Source organism: Clarias gariepinus, chromosome 28 (genome assembly GCF_024256425.1).
Source record: "Clarias gariepinus isolate MV-2021 ecotype Netherlands chromosome 28, CGAR_prim_01v2, whole genome shotgun sequence".
NCBI classification, from domain to species: domain Eukaryota; kingdom Metazoa; phylum Chordata; class Actinopteri; order Siluriformes; family Clariidae; genus Clarias; species Clarias gariepinus.
Genome location: NC_071127.1, coordinates 15,430,001 through 15,450,066, shown reverse-complemented (window position 1 = coordinate 15,450,066; position 20,066 = coordinate 15,430,001). Strand labels below are relative to the sequence as shown.

Below are 20,066 nucleotides of genomic sequence, written 5' to 3'. Positions count from 1 at the left end.
TAACTTACAAAAGACTGATCGTTCCTTAAATACTTTTTTCTTTATCATCTTTTTTTATTTTGAACGTCCAGGACGACATAAGCCTATAGGCTCTATATGCATTTTTATTTAACTGAAAATTAATCCATCTTCGTAGCTGAGCCCACAGCGCATGCTGTTGTATATGGAGGTCAATTCAGCTACAGCAAATGTCTCCTCCTTAGTTGACTCGGTTGCCTTAGTTTTCAGTTTAGATAGACGTACACTTTGGTACTTTATAAGTTTGGACACCAGTCAAAAACTTGGACACACCTTCTAATAAATTTTTGTTTAATGATCTATATTCAGCAATACTGGAGATTTCAAAACTATGAAATAACACATATGGCATTGGGTAATTTAGTAACAACAACAACAGTCAGTTATTTTTAAAACAAGAACGTCAGATGTTCTGGCAAAACGTGCATTGGCAAAACCCATCAAGCACCATGATGAAACTTGCTCTCATAAAGACCTTCCCAGGAAAGCAAGACCAAAACTTACCTCTGCTGCAGAGAAGACGTTTATTTAGAGACACCAGTTACTACAAACAGCACCTCAGATTAGAGCCGTTAAGAAGGTTTTAGACAGAAGATCAACTGTTCAAACGAAATTATGAGAAGATATTTTGGATGGCTTAAGCATTGTTTTGAAATGTAGAAAGAACAAATCTAAGAATTCGGGGAAAGACCATTAGAAGGTGTGTCCAAACTTTTGACCCGTAGTGTGTATGTATGCATATGCATATACAGTGTATATATACTGTGTATACAGTATATATACTGAATATATGTATACACCTACTTCATATATAGCCTTTGAAGTAGCCTATATATAAAGTAGGCCTTATGTCAAGGAGACATCTACTTATTATCTGTGTACTTAAGTTACTTTTTTATTAATTTATTTATGCATGTATTGTCATGTTTAGCAGTCCACAGCTATATTTTTTCCAACTAGGTTTAGGAGACCTGAACACAACTGATATAATATAAATGCGCAGGCTTTGCACAATCATTGTCCATGCTTTTAACAGAAAATAGGTTAAGGCCAATACTGTACATCCTAGGCTGAAACAAAAAGAGTCATTTGAATATGAGTCTCATAGAACTAAACATCATACAAGGGTAAAAGCGTTACTTCTTACAGAACGTTTACAAAAACATTTATTGCATTTCAAAGATGACATTATCCAGCCTTGCATGTATTTAATTTTATGCAACAGAGCCTAAAGGGCCTTGCTATAGAGCCCAGCAACAGACGTCATCGTCTGACCCGCTGAGTTTGTTCCTTTATGAGACGCAACAACATTATTGCTGTTTTTGAAAAAATTATTCGTTTACAATCACACAAGGTCTCACTTCAATCTTCAACGTCATTTATACTTAGTGTTCATTTAACTGAAATGTACTGTATGCCTGAAGGGATATGTCACACGGTGAGTGAGCTAATTTAGTGTTTGGGGTTCACAGTATCATGAATACAGTTTTAAATCTTTGTTTGCTGTGGCAGCTTACTCTGGGAAATTTAGTGTTTGGCTAATCGAGAGAAACCCTGCTAAATAACATAATCTAAGCGTAGGTGCCTGAATGCATGATGCAACTAAATGTACGATAAAATTAGTTGCTGGTGCAACCCTTTTTTTCCCCCCGGTAATTATAATTGTCCATTTATTATAATTAGTTTTCTTTATGACATTTATTGTGAAATATTAGCGATATTTGTTTGTGAAGTGGTTGTAATATGTTTCTGTAAAAGTTTTAAAATCTAATTTACCATATTTGTGCTGCATTTAAAAACTAGACTAGGATTAGTTCATCTGTTTTTCCCCTTTTATATTTGTTTATTCACATTAATTATTATTTATCATAATTACTTATATAATAGAGTTTTGAAACATTTAAAAATGTTCGTTTCATATTTTTACGGATAGTTGTTATCCAAGGTGGATGAGTAATGCATGATGTTTTTCAATTAGGAGCTCTCCACAAAAAGTTTAGAACTAGAAGTTTCTGCACCCGATTCCCTCGAAGTATCAGAGCACATGTCCGCTTGTGATTAATACCGACGGCCAAGTTGAAAGTGTCGAGCTGAAGTTAGAGAGTGCTGCATTTGCCAAATAGGGGAAGCATTATCCAGCGTTAGTGCTACAGACATCGCAAACATTTGTGTTTCATGTCGGAGATTAAAAACAAGGCCGAGGTTTAGCAGCCAGTTTCGGCTGATGCAATCTGACCTAAAGAAAGCATCATGCCTAACGATTATAACAAGACAAAATCAGGTTTTATGGGATCCTACCTAATAAACCCAACATGGTCCTCATATTACTACTTTACCAGTTAAGTGTATCAGGTTCTGTGTTAAGCAGGTCATAATGAGTAAAAAAAAAAAACAAGACTCTGATGGACGATTAATTGTCATACTGTACATAATAATGATTAGTAAATTCATGGCTTTAAGAAAATAAAATAAAAATCATGTAATCATGTGACTACAAATACGGTAGTATGGCATATATTCTAAAGCGGACAGTATATGAACACAAACGGTGGAAAGAATTATGCAGATAAAAAATTCTGAATGTCTGATTTTGATTCAAAATTAGCCCAGCCCTAGTTAAGAGAGTAAAAGGCCTTTTTATTACTCTATATGATCCATTTCTACACTAATGCACTTATCCCAGCATTTCACTAGTGCTCCTGGGACACCATCAAGTTGAAACAATTTCTCAGAGCCCCGAAGCAATGCTCGCACTCCAGACCCTTGGAGATTTAAGACAGTATAACGATAATATCATCAATTCAGTTATAAATCACGATTCTCTAGTTTTGTGATTCACGTACCTCCACACTAACATTTATAATAGAAATGAACCAGTCGATCAGTTTCCGTTTGATTGGCCGTGACCGGTGATCAGCTGATCACCCTCCAATATAAACGATTCTGTACCACAGAAGCTTTCGAACGGCGCAACTGAAACAAATTTTTAAAGCGTTACAAAATTGTTTAAAAAATCGTGCTTGTTAAAAAAAGCCTCTGATTTGCCATATTCTCTAAACTCTGTGAGCAAATTAGTCTCAAACCCCCTCATAACACTCCAGTGTGCTTACTCCAGTCTGTAAACACTGCGAGTGCTAATTAGTCGAAAGTCATGTTCGTAGTGCTCGCATTGATTTATTTGCTAAGCCTACTTAGAAATAATAATTATAGTGCTCGGTTCGTGAGTTCGATTCCCGGGTGATGCTGTAACCTCTCGCAGCCAGAGGTCTAGTGAGAGCTCATTGGCCGAGCTCTCTCTCAGAGGGGAGGGATGAGAGGTACTTAGTGCCAATCAGAGGCGTCTGTGAGCTCGCGTAAGCGGAAGGAGCGGATAGCGCTGTCCTCCAAATGTGTTACTCCGCCCCCAACGGTGCGTGAGCAAGCAGTTCGAAAAGATGCGGTCGCCTAGCGATTGTGGTTCGGACGAATCATGTGATGGTCTTCGGCCCTCCCGAATGAGTGGTAGTAAGTAGCCTTAATGTGGAGCCCCCTAGTGACGGGGAGGAATTGGACATGACTAAATTAGGGAGAAAATCAGGGAAAATTTTAAAAATAAATAAATAAAATAATTATGGATACATAATTGCTCAGTAACAATGTATATTTTTGTTTAATTTAATTTAAAGTTAAATGTTAAACTCTTGTATTTGAAGTTAGTTTGTATTATTTTAATGCTGCACTTGGTTTTTAAGTAAGAAATCTAATGTTGGGCTACATTGAATTAATGATTAAACTTTTCTAAAGGTTTAAAATTATAACAAAAGAGAAATAGTAACATTGAATCTGGATTTTTATAAAATCGCGTTGAGAATAGGTTAAGAATCGCAATTTTAAAATAATATCATGAGAATATCGGATCAGGAGGTGACTGGAGACCCCCATCCCTAAATGATACCCATTGTACATGGCTTTGTACCATTTTGCAAACAAACTATTGGTCTTAAGGTCTCTTTAGGTCTGGATCTAAATTTCAAGAACATATTTTTTCTTTATGAAATAAACTTCATTTTCCTGTTGATGCTCAGGTGAATGTGTGACGCCGATCGGCTGTGGAGCCTCGGAGGACATGGCGGTCGCCGAATGCCCAGACTACTTTGCGCTCCATCCGAAATACCAGGTAGAGTTTGTTGAGCTGTTTGGCCACAGACAAGTAAGCATTGTATTGGGAAACTCATGACATTTTATGCTGTTGGAGGTTCTCCATTGCAAATTCCTCGTAGTTCAAAACTAGGTTTGCTTTGGCACTGTTGTCCAAATTACTAGATCCACATCTTTCCCCAGTATAGGCTAGTTAACTGAAACACTGTATTTACTGCATGTCTTCGGCCTGTGGTTGCAATGGTGTACACACACACATATACACACACAGAGGAAGAGATTCTGGTTTGCGTGCCTGTCGTCACCGTGGTGTTGCCATGGCGCTGCACAGCTGACACGCTGACATGTAAAGTAACGCCTGCCACTATTTATACTAGGGTTGCGCACTCTCTCTTCATCTCTTTCTTCTTCTCCACCTCTTCCAGCTTACTTGGCTTTAATTCCTCAAACTCTGGCTTGAGACTTCCTTTCTTTCCTCACAGCTTTTCTCACAAATGCTTGTTGTTAAATATACCGTTTAGACTGTAAGACTTCTGCATCCCCTACTGTACCCACATGGACATCATCTCCACATGCTCCATCCTGTCTATTTTTTTTCGGATTCTTCCACGACCTCCATATTGTTCTTTTTCTTTTTTGACTCTTCTACAACTTTTCCGATCACGGCCTGCTTTCTCTTTCACTCCGCTGCAGCGGTCAACCTTATAACATGCTTGTGAACATGGCAGGGCCTTGTGTGTGCTCAGCAGGGGCTTGGGCTGCCCTCTTTCTGTGCTCTTATATAACTCTGTGGACCGAGGGAGGCAGTTTCTGAGAGCCAGAATCACCCTGAGCTGGGAATGCAGCCCGAACATTTCCTGCAAGTATTTAAACACATTGGTGTTTTTTTTTTTTTTTTTTTTTTCCCCTTTTCCTCAGTCGCTTCTTATCCATGTGTGTATGCACAGGCCTTTTTCCCATCACGTTTTTTTTCCCTGACTGTCTTGTATGCCGTTGTGTTATTTGTTATTTGTAGAAATTGTGTAGTCTTCATGGTGGTGTTTTTTATAATATATTGTAAATCTTTAATATTCCAAGGCATGTTGGGTTTCTCTAGGGAAGGATGTTTATTGTAGATCAATAAGGTGAAGGGGGAAAGGTCACAGGCTTAAGGGACCCATTACCAGTTATCATTTCAAATTTTCAGCTAATGCATTGTTAATGTTGTGTATGATTGACGTTTTCAACTTACACTAATCAAAATGTACAAGGGGAGTTCAAGTCAAACTGGGACACAGTTATTAGAGTAAAAACCCATTTTATTTTCATTATAATCCTCTTGCTACACTAATTCGCTTATCCCCTCTGAAACGCTGGCCCCCCAGGAACTCCTTTAACTTCTTTAATGTTTCAAACATATGAAAATGGCTTGGAGTAAGATCAGGACTGTACGTGGGGAAATAACTCCCAGCCGGGTTCCTGTAACGTGCAAGTGGTGTTGGTGAACGATTCTATGTACAACTCTTCAACAAGTTATTAAGGACCAGGTGTTCCACTCACTTAATGTGTCCGGGAACAACTGCAGTGGGTTCTGAGCCACGTCGACCCACCTCGTATGGATCGGGCATATGAGCTTCTTTAAAAACGTTTGCACCATTCACATGTTTTACTGCAGCTAAGAGACTCATCACTGTACTGTGGTCAATCTGTGTCGAATTGTGAAGTTTCCCGGTTTGACTTGAACGCCCCCCACCGTATCAATTACCTGGGGGGGGGCAACCTTTTCTGCTCCAAAAACAGAAGAGCGCGTTCTACGTCGTTTCATTCAGAATGCATTGTCCTAGCCAAAGTTATTACAGAATATTCAAGGCCATCCTGTCAATTTTTACACGTACTGTACTGTATATATGTATACATTGCGCACGTGTATTGCTTTCTCAGCACTCTTTGCTTTCTAGCTGATAAGTTCAGAGGTTTAACCCCTAAGGATTTGGCTTTCTATTTGCTCTTCTTGTAAGAACCTGAGTCTCTTTCTAGGAAAAGCACCATCCTCACCACTTCACAATCAGCTCGGGGCTTAAAGCTTACATAATGGCCCTGAGGGATGGACCTCAGCCAAATTCAACACAAGAACCGTACACATAGACGACCCCGTGCCTCTGCTCATTCCTCCCCAAACCTGTTACACATATGCAACAGTTTTGTTGCTTTTTTTGTCAGGTGACTTTCTAGGTTTTATGTCAAACCGCAACAAAAAAATTAAACATAGCCACAAGCTTAAAAAAAAAGCCATAATGTTTTTTGTGTGTGTTTTTTTTAAAGCTTGCATTGAGCCGTCTTCATGGTCCACAGGCTATTTTAACATTCCACAGGCATTACAAAATCGAGACACACTTTCTCAGAGCTGTAAATTTCCTCAATTTTATAGATCAACCTTTTGTTTCTGCCAGCCAGAGGGGATGAGAGGAACAGCAAGAGTGCTCTGACAGGGACCGGTTCCTGGAAAGTAATTCCATGTTCTAGAGTTTCCTAGAAATCTGGAAATTGAAAATGGGGTGTGATATATTTTATTTCTTTTGGTTTCTTCTCCTGAATGTGCTCCAGATTTTTTTTTTTTTGGGATGCACATGGCTGCTTTGAGTTATAAAAGTGTTTTGCATGAAAATATATTTTGGTCGTGTTGTAAGGTTTCTAATCTTTCTGGTTCGGAAGACATCGGCGGCAACCGGCGATCCTGCATCGTCCGAGGAGCCGGACACTTTGGGTTTGTCCATATGCTGTGCTGTCATAAATTTGAAGTGGATTAACAGAAGGGCACATTCAGTTCTAGGACATCTGTGTACGTGTTCATGTGTGTGCGTCCGAGCGCGTATGCACGCCGCACAATCTGCTCAACTGAACTTGCTTCATTTTCAGGACGCTTCCTCATCTGGATCAGCCAGAATAAATCACTTCCAGCAGCCGTCGAATCCCAGCTCTCCTAATCACCCAGGTGAGTGCTGTCATCTCTAAGCTGAAAAAAGGTTAAATGTATTATTCTATCTTATTTCTATCTCTGATTACCAGCAGAGGTCAGTAAGTTTTATAAGATGAAATCATCAGGCAAAGCCAAACAGGCTTGCATTGTATTAGCATGGGTTTCTAATGATTTATTGCATGATTTGTCAGTGCGTGTGTGAGCGTGTTTGAGGATAGGTCTTTATTTCTGTCCTGATGTGCAAAGTGCAGTTATGCTTACCTACCATGTATAGCTTTGTCAGGCACTTAAACCGGTATTAAACAGGTACAACATATATAAAGTTGTGTTTTAGTAAGATGGCTTAATGTTTGGCAGCTGGAGCTGTGCGATTAAATCGATTATGCAATTTAGTCAATCCTCTGTTGGTTGATTCTATTCATTGAATCGATATCCCAGTTTTTGACTTAATTGATTCCATTTTTTTTTTTATTATTATGCAACTTTTTAGTGGTTAAAATGACCTCACACCAAAGTACTTGCGAAATACTCCGGATTGCCAGATTGTATTATCATCTTCTTTTTTAAGTTTATGGATTGGATTGTGCAATACTGCCACCTACTGGACTGGAGAACAATCAAGAACGATCATGTTTGTAGCGGAGCCACATAAAAGGGGAATTCCAAAGAGGGGTGCTAATAATTAAGGGGCTAATGCTGCTCAACGGCACCAGGAATGTACCCGACAACGGTTTAGGTGTCCCATAACCAGTGTTCGGGTCCACAAGGGTTAAGCTTTCGCAAGCATGCGTGAACGCAGCGCGAGAGAACCCGGAAGCGGCATCGGGTCACGCTTGCCGGTTCCGGCTTTATACCGGTGAAGCCGAGCCATCTCTCCCGTACACAATTGCAAACTTCCAATAAGACGGACTTAGACATTCATACATACGCACTCACACACACGCTTACACTCCACACATTTGTCTATATTTGTATATATTTTGTATATATTGGTTTGTGGTGCACCTTGTTTGTTTATTTATTGGTTTGTTTTGTATAATACACTGTGGTCTGGTTTAGTAATTGTTTTTGTGTCGCATCTTATATTGTCCCGCCTCGGTTGCGCAATACCAGAAGTGCTGTTTACAAGCCCATATTTTGATTCTCGACCCCGTAGCATAGTAACTAGAAATAAATCACAATCCAAACATTACGTGTTAATGTCTATTACATACTTTTAATAGTTTTGAATGCTTCTGATGTAGTGGTTAGCACTGTCGCCTTGCACCTCCAGGGTCTGGGTTTGATTCCCGGCCATGCTCGACTCCTGTCTCTGTGTGCATGGAGTTTGCATCTTCTCCCTGTGCCTGGTGGGTTTCCTCCAGGTACTCCGGTTTTCATTCCACAGTCCAAAGACATGCAGCTTAGGCTAATTGGCATTCCCAAATTGCCCGTCGTGTGTGTAAATGAGTGTGTGAGTGAGTGTATGTGTGTGCTCTGCAATGAATTGGCACCCTGTCCAGGGTGTACCCCGCCTTGTGCCCTAAGCCTCCTGGGATAGGCTCCAGACCCCCCGCATTCCTGAATACAGGATAAAGCGGTATAGAAGTTGAGTGAGTGAGTGAGTGAGTGAGTAATGCGTCTAACCATTATCTATTTCTTCCTATGTTCTAGTGGTAACACCTGCAGGGTTAAGAGTTAAAATTTTGCCTCCAGTACGTGTGTGTGGAGTTTGCAAGTCCCCTCCGTTTTTGGTGGGTTACCTCTGAGTGCTCTGGTTTCCCCCCAAAGTCCAAAGACATACAGTGTTTCCAAACCGCCTGTAGTGTATGATTGGGTGTGTGACTGTGTGTGCCGCATGTCTCTGCCATGGCAAAGGGTTGGCACCCCACCCTCGTGTCTCCTGCCTTGTGCCATGAGCTGTGTGGGATGGGCTCCAGGCCCTCTGTACAGGACGCACAGGATAAATGGTATGATAATAAATGAATAAACAGACAGACACACACACACACTCTTTCTCTCTACTCTACACAGAAACACTGCTCTGCATTCTTTTCAAAGGTAAAGTGCAGGTTAATTTGTTTTATTTTTACATTACAGCTGGGATTCGATCAATCGAGTGTCATTAGAGAGATTTCTTGTTTATTTTTCAATAAAAGAAAAGAGTGGAGGAAGGCTAACCGTGTAAGACAAAAACCAGGAGAGCTTACTTTAGCTTCTCACACACACAAACACACACACACACAGCGCCCGCACACACAAACGGAAACATTTATCTGTCGGGATTTATTTTTACTTTTTTTTTTTTTTCAGTGCAGGTTCATTTGTTTTATTTTAACTTTATATTTTGTGTTAATTATTTTTATGTATTTATTTTTTGGGCTGTGGAACGCATAGTTTGAGTTTCCATTATTTCTTATGGGAAAATTAGATTTGGTTTACAAATGTTTTTTGAAATATGAGCCGGCTCTTTGAACGAATTATGCTCGTAATCCATGTTTCCACTGTACTTGTTTTCAGATCAAAATTTAATGAAATATCCTCAGCCTGGCACTAAGTATCAAACCTTTAACCTAGGTTTGGGAAACGCAGTGTTTTTACTGTTGGTCTTAAATGTTCACTACTTTATTAGATACATTAGGTCAAAGGTGATGTTGTCTAGATCATATTCTTCACTTTTATTGATGTGGTTCCAATTTGCATTATTTGAACACCTAATACTATAAACTTTTTTTCACCCAAATTTCTAGGAAACTTAGAGCATTATTTTTGCATTTTCAATCTTTAGAGCTTCTGATTTTAAACTTTGACAGGAATGCCTTCTGGACAAGTTTTGACTTCAGATATCCCAATCTGATTATCAGACATCCCAATCTGAACTTGATTTATGATTTATGCATTATTTGATGTTTCTCACTTTCTCTATTTTCTTCCAGATGACGACGTTGATCTAGAGGCTTTGGTGAATGACATGACTTCCCTGTCGCCCTATGAGGGCATTTACTCTTTTAAGACCCAGCAGTCAGACACCATTCCTCTTCTGCGCAATGGCCAAGGCACTGGTGTGCACAGTAACAGGACCGCTGTGCCATCACATCCGTCGAATAGCAAAGCGACGAATACTCACTCACCGGCGCAGAAGACCTGCCGCTCCCAACCTGTCCATATACTGGCTGTGAGGTAACGTGCAACCTTCTCATTAAACTTAAATTCAGATGTTTGCAGTGGTTGTTCTAGCAGAAACATAACATTTATACTACCGCAGATAGCACACACACGTCATGGAGACGTCTATGCGACGTTAGCCTATGTATTTAAGACGTTAATGAATTAAAACGACCCTGATCCGCTCTTTAGAAGATGTTAATCAGATGTTCATACATCTGCCAAATGTCTGATTCATGTCTAATAGACGTCGTTTTATTAAAACACCCCCCTCCCATTATTTTTATTAAATACCCTCGGTTAAACAGAGTTTTTTTTTTAAATGTTTAATGTTTTACACCAGCAGCAACTTACAAATGAGGTCCCAATTTAAAAACATGTACAAAACATAAAACACCACAAATAAGTATTAATCATAGAAAAAAAATTAAACACCAACAGAAACGTTTGGTAATTTATAACTGTGCGTTATGACTTTTAAATATGACCGTTAGATACGATTGGTCAGGAAACTCCTGAAGTCCCAAACTGCTGTGAAAAAATACAGAGATAAATATTTAATTAAAATTCATGATACTTAATTTAGCAAATGAACAATATTTATACTTTCTTCCTCTCGCTTCACAACTCATGAGAACAGACCGAAACCAGAACCGAACCGCAGATTAAGCACGCGCAATATAACCGTCGGTATTTTAAGTGTGATTAAAAATACAAGAAATAGCTTAAACCAAAATAACGTGACTAAACATCACTAACCTAACCTTACCTTACCTTTTCCACACGCCCGCCAAACGTTTGTCTTCTCAACACGCTGTTCTTCTTCTTGTTTGGATTTTAACGGCGGCTTGCATCCGTAAGTGTCGCACTACCGCCACCTTCTGGTTGATTCTCCTTTGGGGTTTCTCCACTCTATTTCCAGATTATTTATATATATATATTTCCCGTCCACATACCAACAAATTTCAGATGATAAAGACACGTCGTATGGACGTCGTATAGATGTAAAGACGATGCATCATTTAACAGCTCAAACAGGCGATCTACAGACAATTAAAATACGACTATTAAAAAAAACTAACGCAATGTTTCCCAGATGATACGCTCTTTAGCAGACGTCTCCGCGACGTACCTGTGCTATCTGGGACGTATATTAAATTAAAAAAACCTAAACTGGGAAAACATGATAAAATTAAGAAATTAATATCCAGTTATCCGATTAAGGAATGACAGCAAAGTAGAAAAGTAGAGAATTTAACATCTAATTATGAAAGAGGATTAGGGCTACCATAAAGATTTGAGTTCTTAGTTTTTACTTTTTGAGATTATATTCAGAATTTTGAGGGAAAAAGGGGAAATCCAGAGGAAAAAAATCTGAGCTCCGAGATTAAAGTCAGAATTTTGCGGAAAAACAATTGTTGGAATTCTGAGGTAAAGATCGAATTTCGCAGGGGAAAAAGTCTGAATTCTGAGAAAAAAGTTTTAAAAAAGTGTGAATTATGAGTCTAAATCAAAATTCAGGGTAAAACTAAGTCAGAATTCTCAGTTAAAAGCCAAACCTGGAGGGAAAAAAGATTGAATTCTGAGATTAAACTCTGAATTCTGTCAAAAAAGTCAGAATTCTGAGAAAAACATAATCAGTATTTTAAGATTAAAGTCAGTATTCGGCAAAAAAAAAAGTCAGAATTCAGAGGTTAAAGTTAGAATTTTGTGAAAAACAAATGCTAGAATTCTTTTTTTTTTTTTTTTCTATTTTCTCCCTAATTTAGTCGTGGCCAATTCCTCCCCGTCACTAGGGGGCTCCACGTTAAGGCTACTACTACCACTCAGCCGGGAGGGCGAAGACTATTATGTGTTTTCTCTGAACCGCGTGACGTCAGCCGACCGCATTTTTTCGAACTGCTTGTTCACGCACCGTTAGGGGCGGAGTAACACACTCTGAGGAAAGTGCTATCCGCTCCTTCCGCGTGCACGAGCTCACAGACGCCCCTGATTGGCTGTAGAGCCGTGATTAAGAGAGAGCTCGGCCAGTCAGCTCTCTCTGTGCCTCCGGCTGTGAAATGTTAGAATTCTGAGTTAAAGACTGAATTTCGGAGGGAAAAAAAGGTCAGAATTCTGAGGAAAAAAGTTAGAATTATGAGATTAATGTCAAAGTTTTGAGGAAAAAAAAATCTGAATTATTAGAAAACAAAAGTCATAAATTCTGAGAGAAAATGTCTAATTTCAAATATTTTACGGTGACTCAATCCTCTTCTGTATTTAATAATGCTGAAAAAAACCTCACATAACTCAAACTCCTAATTGAATGTTGCGTTTCTTTTCCTTCTCTTTGGGGTCGATTATAAATGTATGCATCCCGCTATGTAATGTTCCTGTCTTGCTTCCTTCATCTTTCCCTCTCCTTGTTCTGCAAATCACATTTGGTTTTTTTTTTTTCTCTCTCTGGTGTCTTTTTCACTCACTCTGGCAGCGGGGTGTTACACCCCCACACATCATGATGGGTTCACTCAGAGGTTTCTGACTCCACACACACACACACACACACACACACACACTTGCCCACACTTCTCTCTCTGACTTTTCAATGAACTCCAAGCTTCGTTTCTTGATTTCTTTCTCGGGCTTTAACGCTGCCAGAGCAGGGCTTGTGTTTATTCCCAGGCTTTGATCAATGGGTAGATCAATAAATGCAGATCCATGTTTACGAAACTCTGTGCGAGTGCATGAACTTACTCTCGTGCATTTTGCGTCTCTAATCTAAAAAGCTGTTAATTATTTAGCAAAGGCAAACAAATACGGAAAAATAAAACGGCTCTTAGATGACTCACCTAAAATGAGAAATAGCATGGAATGGAATAGCGAAGTGAAATGAAGCATAACGTCAGTAATTTTAATGTGTGTGTGTGTGTGTTTCCCCCCCTGCAGGAGGCTACAGCAAGAGGAGCCCCAGGTTCGCCCTGCATCTCTGCCAGCAATCCCAAACCCTTTTCCTGAACTATGCAGCCCTGCAGGGTCCCCGATACTCAGTGCTGGTTCGACGCCAAAGCCTTCAGATGTGCACGTAAGACTCTCTCTCTCTCTCTCACACACACACACACACACACAATCGGCATAAATTCTGACATCCTCTCCGCCTTTATTTTATTTATTTGAACAACATTTCTAACTCTTTTGAATATTTCTTACCTCTTCGTCACACACACACATACACACATACACCTGTGGGAAATTAGAGCAGGAGTATGAATTTTGTCCTGTATGTATGAGTGTGTGTGTGTGTGTGAAAAAACTACATCAAAGATCTTTCAAGATCTGTTTAAAGCATAACATAAGTCCTTGCCAAGAATATAAATTTTCTTGCCTTTCTGGAGCTGATAACAAGGTGTGTGAAAGGGTTCTTCCTGATAATATGTGTGTGTATGTGTTAATATGCATGTTTTTTTTTTTTTTATATATATCTTCGTAGGGGACAAATATCCAGAAAGCAGGTTTAAAGTTGTTGGGTCCCCACAACGACAAGTCGCCATTTTTCTATTAGTTTTTTTTTTTTTTTTTAAAACAAACCTCAAACTTTTATGCAAAATTAATGTTTTCTTTTAATTACTAAGATTTGAATGTAGGCGTGGTCTATCGATTCGCATAAATATTAGTAATACCAATGGAAGGTCCTCGGAAAGCTAGTAAGACCAGTTTTGTGTGTCAGTCTGTTTGCATGTTCCTTAAACAATCGGTCCATCCATCATTGGTGAGCACGTGTGCTTCTCTCTCTCCATCCCCTCATGTTGATACAAAACGGCTATCTCTCTAAAGCACGATAAAGAGCACGCCAAGCCACTCGAGATTATGTGTACTCATGTTGCGTAACTAAAGCACACAAGAACATTGCAGCATGTGCGAGTGAAGGGCCAAGATCCTGTGCAAACACATGTCCATCTCCTTTTGGCCTCCTGCCTCCTACATATCTTTCCTTAGTATCCTTAGAGCGGAGGCACTTCCTTAGGAGACGTGAGCCGTTTTCCTTTCACACGCCTGTGTGTCGTGCCTGTTCTCGTGCCTGCCTCCACATCCCTGCCAACCATCTTAACCCTTCCTTCCTTCCTTCCTTCCTTCTTGCTGCTCTATCTGTTCTTTTTCCACGATCCCTAGGACACTATGTACATCCTCGACATATGAATAAAGAATACTTTGTACTGTGTGTGCATTCATGCATCAGTGTTCGAAACATTTAGCAAGAATCAGGGTGATGGTCTCTTATTTAGATGATATGGGTTGTGTGAATCGGATAAATAACGTGAGAATCCAATGGAGTCAGTAATAAATTAAAGATGTGGAATTATTGTTGGTCAGGTTATTACAGATAATGTGCAGTAGAGCATTTAATTAAAGGTGATAATAAAGTAATAAAAAGTGTTTATAACCTAAATCTATATCTATCTATCTTTATCTATTTATCTGAAATAGTACGTTAGAATATATCAATTGTACTTGGATTGATCTACTTATCTATTTGAGAATAAGAATTTACAAGTAAAAATTAATATCTAAAATAAATAACATTTATAACATTGTCGAACCTGAAAGTTTGAGTAACTTTATGTTATTGTTATTTACATTTAGGCATTTGGCAGATGCCATAATCCGGAGCGACTATATATTAAATATAAATTTAGTCCTGTCCAATTCCCTTCCCGTCACTAGGGGGGGCTCCCACATTAAGGCTACTTACCTCCATCCAGACAGGAGCCGTCACGCGTTTTCCCCTAAACCACGTGACACCAGTCGACCTCTTTTTTTTCGACCTGCTTGCTCACGCATGGTTGGGGGCGGCGTCACACACTCGGAGGCCAGCGCTATCCGCCCAGCGCAAGGCCTCCTGCTGTGAGAGGTTACAGCATCACCCGGGAACCGAACCAGGGATCTCCAGGTGATAGGGCGAGCACTTTACCACTTACATTTTTTATCTTATTATACTGTACATCTGAGCAATTGGGCGTTAAGGGCCTTGCTCAATGGCCCAACAGGGACAACTTGGTGGTTGTGTTTGGGATTTGAACCTGGGATCTTCCAAGCTGTAGTCCAATGCCTTAACCACTGAGCTACCCCCTATAAGAACTTAACCTGATTGAGACATTTCTACCACTTAGTTGAGGTATGATACACTTAAAAAATCCACTAGATGTAGCTGTATCTTTAAATAGTTTTCATTTCCAGTCGCGTTGTAGGGTACCTTAAGACATGAAGTTGAGTTACGCTTTCAACACTCAAAAAAGACAGTTTTTTTTTTTTTTTATTTATATTGTATATATATTGATACTTTTACCATGAATTGCCATCTCAGCCATTTGGAAGATGGCTATGCTACGGGCTGCTACTAACAAATTAAAAAAAAATTTTGGATTTTTTGGATTTTAAAGGGTTATGTGGTGCATTTTAGTGGAGTTAGTCTCATATACTCGCAGCCATGTCTTTGTGCATTTGGATGCATGTTTAGTGGTCAGAAGTTCGGATCAAATGAGGATAGATTCCCTGTTGAGTCTGGTTCCTCTCAAGGTTTCTTCCTAATGACATCTCAGGGAGTTTTTCCTTGCCACCGTCGCCATCACCATTGGCTTGCTCTTTGATCATTAATCTATACACATTATTACTTGCTCGTACACATTTCCATAATTACCTTTTTATTTTGTGAAGCTGCTTCGAGATGATGACCATTTTTAAAATGGACAAAACATTTTTTATAAATAAAATTGGTCAGAATGTGGGTCTGCCTCTCATACACACATACTGACCCCCACAAATCCCATTATTATGTAGTCAATGTTGTTCCGACCTCATTTTAATAAAGTGAGTCTAGCGTTCAAATACAATCTAATACCGACTCAGCGTTGCCGAACTAACGTCACCACAACATTTCTGCAACCCAAAATCTCTGATCCCTCTTCTATGACGCCAACTTCCCCCTTTTACACAGATCTTGTTACGACTCTGTGACTACCTCTGCTGCTGGCTGAGAGGCCCAAAAGTAATGACCCCCCTATTTCGGCTTCATACCTTTTACGTCAATCTGTGTGAAATGAGCAGCTGATTCAACCTGAATGACTGTTGTCACTTGATAAAATTCAGGTTTTTTTTTTTTTTTGATTTACAGTACGGCTTTATCTTTAGGGTCCTTTTACCACTTTCAAAAATCTGCTTATGCCAAGTGGTATTGTCTGATTGAGGTGTTTTTCCATGTAGTACCAGACTTGTTCAAATCACTAGCCATTTGTCTCTTTTTAAATGCATGTGATATATATTTTACGTAATTGTTTCTCCCTATTATCCCAAAGGAGGCCTGTAATCTTAAAGTTGCGTCTGTCTGTCTTTCTTTCTTTCTGTCTATGAGCACAATGCCGCAACTCATTATAGTTATAAGTCTGCTAAGTAACACCAAACAGAGGGCAGATGGTGAAATGGTTATCTCGCGGCCAGAGACATGACGAGGCTTTTTCTTTCGAATATGATGTCATGGTTGAAGAAAGCGTCTGCAAATCTCTCGCTGTCTCTCTCTCTCGCTCTCTTTTCTCTTATTCTCATCATTACAAATCCAGAAGATTTCTCAACTATTCTCAGAAGGGCTTGCATGACCCCGATGTGCCTCAACGAGTGATGCCCAGGTTAAAGAGGGTACACAGGCGCAGAAACTTGTTGAGTCTCCCACAGAGCATGGGAACATCATGCCAGAAAGAGGAAGAATGAGAGCGTGATGTCCTTCTGTCCTCGTCTGAATACGTTTCGGCTTTGCATATTTCATATAATCTGTGGGTGTGGGCTGGTGTCGATTTGTGCATATGTGCATGTTTATTCTGGCATTGCTCTTGTTCCCGACTAGACGTGATTACACCGTGCCTTTAGCAGCAGCAGCTTTAAATTCCTCCGTCGTTTTATTTTTTCCTTTTACACTTTTTCTTCATCAGTCTGTCAATCCAAGGGCGTGACATCTTTTTACGTTAAAGAGCGGTGCTCGTATTGCCATGATAATAAACAGGTGTTCGAATGACAGCTGTAAACAGAAGTGAAAGGTTATTGCACACACACCTACTGTAGTTGTGTAATGAAGTTTCTTACAGTAGAGCGTGTGTTTAAAGTAGGGCTGTCAACCCGCATGTAACGCATGTTGCATTTTATTCCCGCAAATTTGACCGAGTTTGACCCTAATGGCCTACCATAACCTCAACGCGGTTACCCGGCTGTATGTGATATTGGCGAATAATAAGATGACCCGGGTGTGCCCGAATGGCAAGTTTCATTATAAAAAGCTTCTAGACGGAAGAGCTACCTTCAAGAAGAACAATTTTTTAAGAATACATACAATTTTCGGATATGACGATGCGGGTTCGAACCCACCATACTACCCAACCGGTGCATGTGCTGCCAGTTTAATTTCACATTTGCTAAATGGTAACATCTGAGATATTATAAAACTGCATAATCTGTTTTTGTCGTGCATTTGTTTATTCCAACATTGCACATTTATAATACGAGTAAATTGGAGTATTTTAAAAACTTTAATAGACAACGATAGTGATTAATTAGATTTAAAAATTTTAATCAATTGAGAGTCTAAAAAATCAAATTAAAGCAGAATCATCTTAAATATAAAATACGTTATATTCAGTAAGTTGTATGAAATAAAGGAGCGTCTGTAGACATGCTTTCACTCCCCTCTCTCTCTCTCTCTCTCTCTCTCTCTCTGACTTCTTCTTCATTACCGGAATACTCGTTATAGTATGATACATGACCTGGCGCTGACCTGGTCATGACTGTCCATGCTTATTGGTGAGAGTGCATGCGCTTGTGACGTGAGGATAGTCAAGACGTTGTTGACGTTGGAGGCATGCCAGCGATCAGGGGTGTGAATGCTTTTCTCTTGAGCGTCTGCGTACACAGACATACGAAACACACCCTTGTAAAGGATTCAATTATTTATATATATATATATATATATATATATATATATATATATATATATTTATTTATTTATTTATTTATTTTTTGGGTGGAAGGGGATGCTGAACCTTTAAACTCGTTTCTTATATTGTATGTAGGTTGTGTATAGCGATAGCACGTTACGAGATCGTCGAGCGTATAGGCACTCCTGTCGTTTCACAGCCAGCTCGTTCAGTTTCTAGTTAAAGCCTTTTTGAAGGTAAAAATAGAGCACCGGTGGTACAAGTGCATGTATAATTATATGAAATTAGACTTTATAATCAGGACTGTCCTTATTTAAATCCTATATATATAGTAATGCATGATTGCACGATCTTGAATTACATGTCAACCTACCTAATTTGATATTATGGTACATTGTCATGGCAGAATATAGCAGCACACCTGTAATTTTCACCCAACTTTGTAAGTAACAATTCACTAATTATGGTAATTTACTTGAGACAGGGAAAAAAAAAAATCAAGGTTAAATGGATGATTTAAATGTGCATATAAAGCAACTGCTTAAAAAAAAAATCTTTTTTCTGGATCAAATCCAAACATGAGCTAATACTTAAATTTTTTTAAAGATGCACAAAAAAAAACAAAAAAAAAATTGCCCTGTGTAGCTTTTTTCATAATGGTATTATGTCTATTATACTAAATTACATTAGGATCTGATGTATTCATGTACTTTACTCTGTTTAATTAGTTTAACCTAAATATATAGGTTTTTAATTATTTATTTTGGTTCAATTTACTAATTGTTTAACTTGAGTGGAATATCCGCCCTTAGTTTAAATATGTTGTTACATGAATCTTTTTTTTTTCACTTAGTTACAGTATATAGGCTTAATGCTTAAGCCATCTGTCGCCTTGCAGCTCTAATCTTCAGGTTCGGGTTCGATTCCCACTTCGGGGTCTGTGTGCATGGAGTTTGCATGTTCTCCCCGTGCTTGGTGGGTTTCCTCCAGGTACTCCGGTTTCCTCCCACAGTGCAAAGACATGCAGATTAGGCTAATTGACGTTCCCGAATTCCCAAACATGTGTCTGCCCTGTGATGGATTGGCACCCCGTCCAGGGTGTACCCTGCCTCGTGCAGGATAAAGTGGTATAGATGATGACGAGTAAGAGAGTGAGTATATTTATATAACTGGTTGTACAAGTCAAACCGGGACTTGTCAGGAATTTTCTCTATGACTTCAAGCACAGTACGCTGATGACACTCGTCGCCACAGTAAATCATAAAAAAAAAAAAAAAAGATAACTTGAAAAAGATAGATAACGTACGAAAGAGTCGCATCTGTCCGTAGGAACTGTGTGAACCAACACCAATTGCATGTAACAAGAGTTACATGGCTGGGAGTTCCCTCTGACCTCGCTCTGAATCATTTCCACATTCAAGGAGTTCCTGGGAGGCCAGTGTTTCAGACGTGAAGCAGGCAGTGCGATCACGGCTCCGGTGTACTGAGAGAACTTTCTATCTTGATGGTTTAGAAGCACTAGTAAAACACTGGGATAAGTGCATTAATGTACTGTAGCAGGGGATTATATAGAGAAATACAGGCAGTTTTAAATCTCATAATCATGTTCCGCTATTCTGCACAGTCAGAAGTCACGGTTTGACTTAAACACTTCATTCTATATGTTTGATGATGTTGATTTGGAGGTCCTAGCATGGTTGTACTATTGGCCGCCATGGTCCCTAGTTGGACTACAGAAGTTCTTGGATGGATGGAGTTTTAAAATTCATGGGTTACTTTTTTTAAAGATGACTTGGCGTTAAGACCAATGAAGTCGCTTTTTAACTTTAATGCTTTTTTAAATGTTGAAAAAGTGAATCTGG

The 20,066-nt window shown here is 39.3% G+C and overlaps 1 protein-coding gene across 1 annotated transcript in view; it reads left to right on the top strand.

Moving 5' to 3' along the window:
• Positions 1-20,066, top strand: part of LOC128515777 (growth factor receptor-bound protein 10-like) — a 40,279-nt gene that overhangs the window by 918 nt on the left and 19,295 nt on the right. Inside the window, exons 2-5 of the mRNA XM_053489937.1 lie at positions 4,083-4,174; positions 7,051-7,126; positions 10,027-10,270; positions 13,181-13,316. Of these exons, the coding sequence (XP_053345912.1) occupies positions 4,124-4,174; positions 7,051-7,126; positions 10,027-10,270; positions 13,181-13,316 (507 nt within the window). The 5' untranslated portion in view covers positions 4,083-4,123. The remainder of the gene's footprint in view (positions 1-4,082; positions 4,175-7,050; positions 7,127-10,026; positions 10,271-13,180; positions 13,317-20,066) is intronic.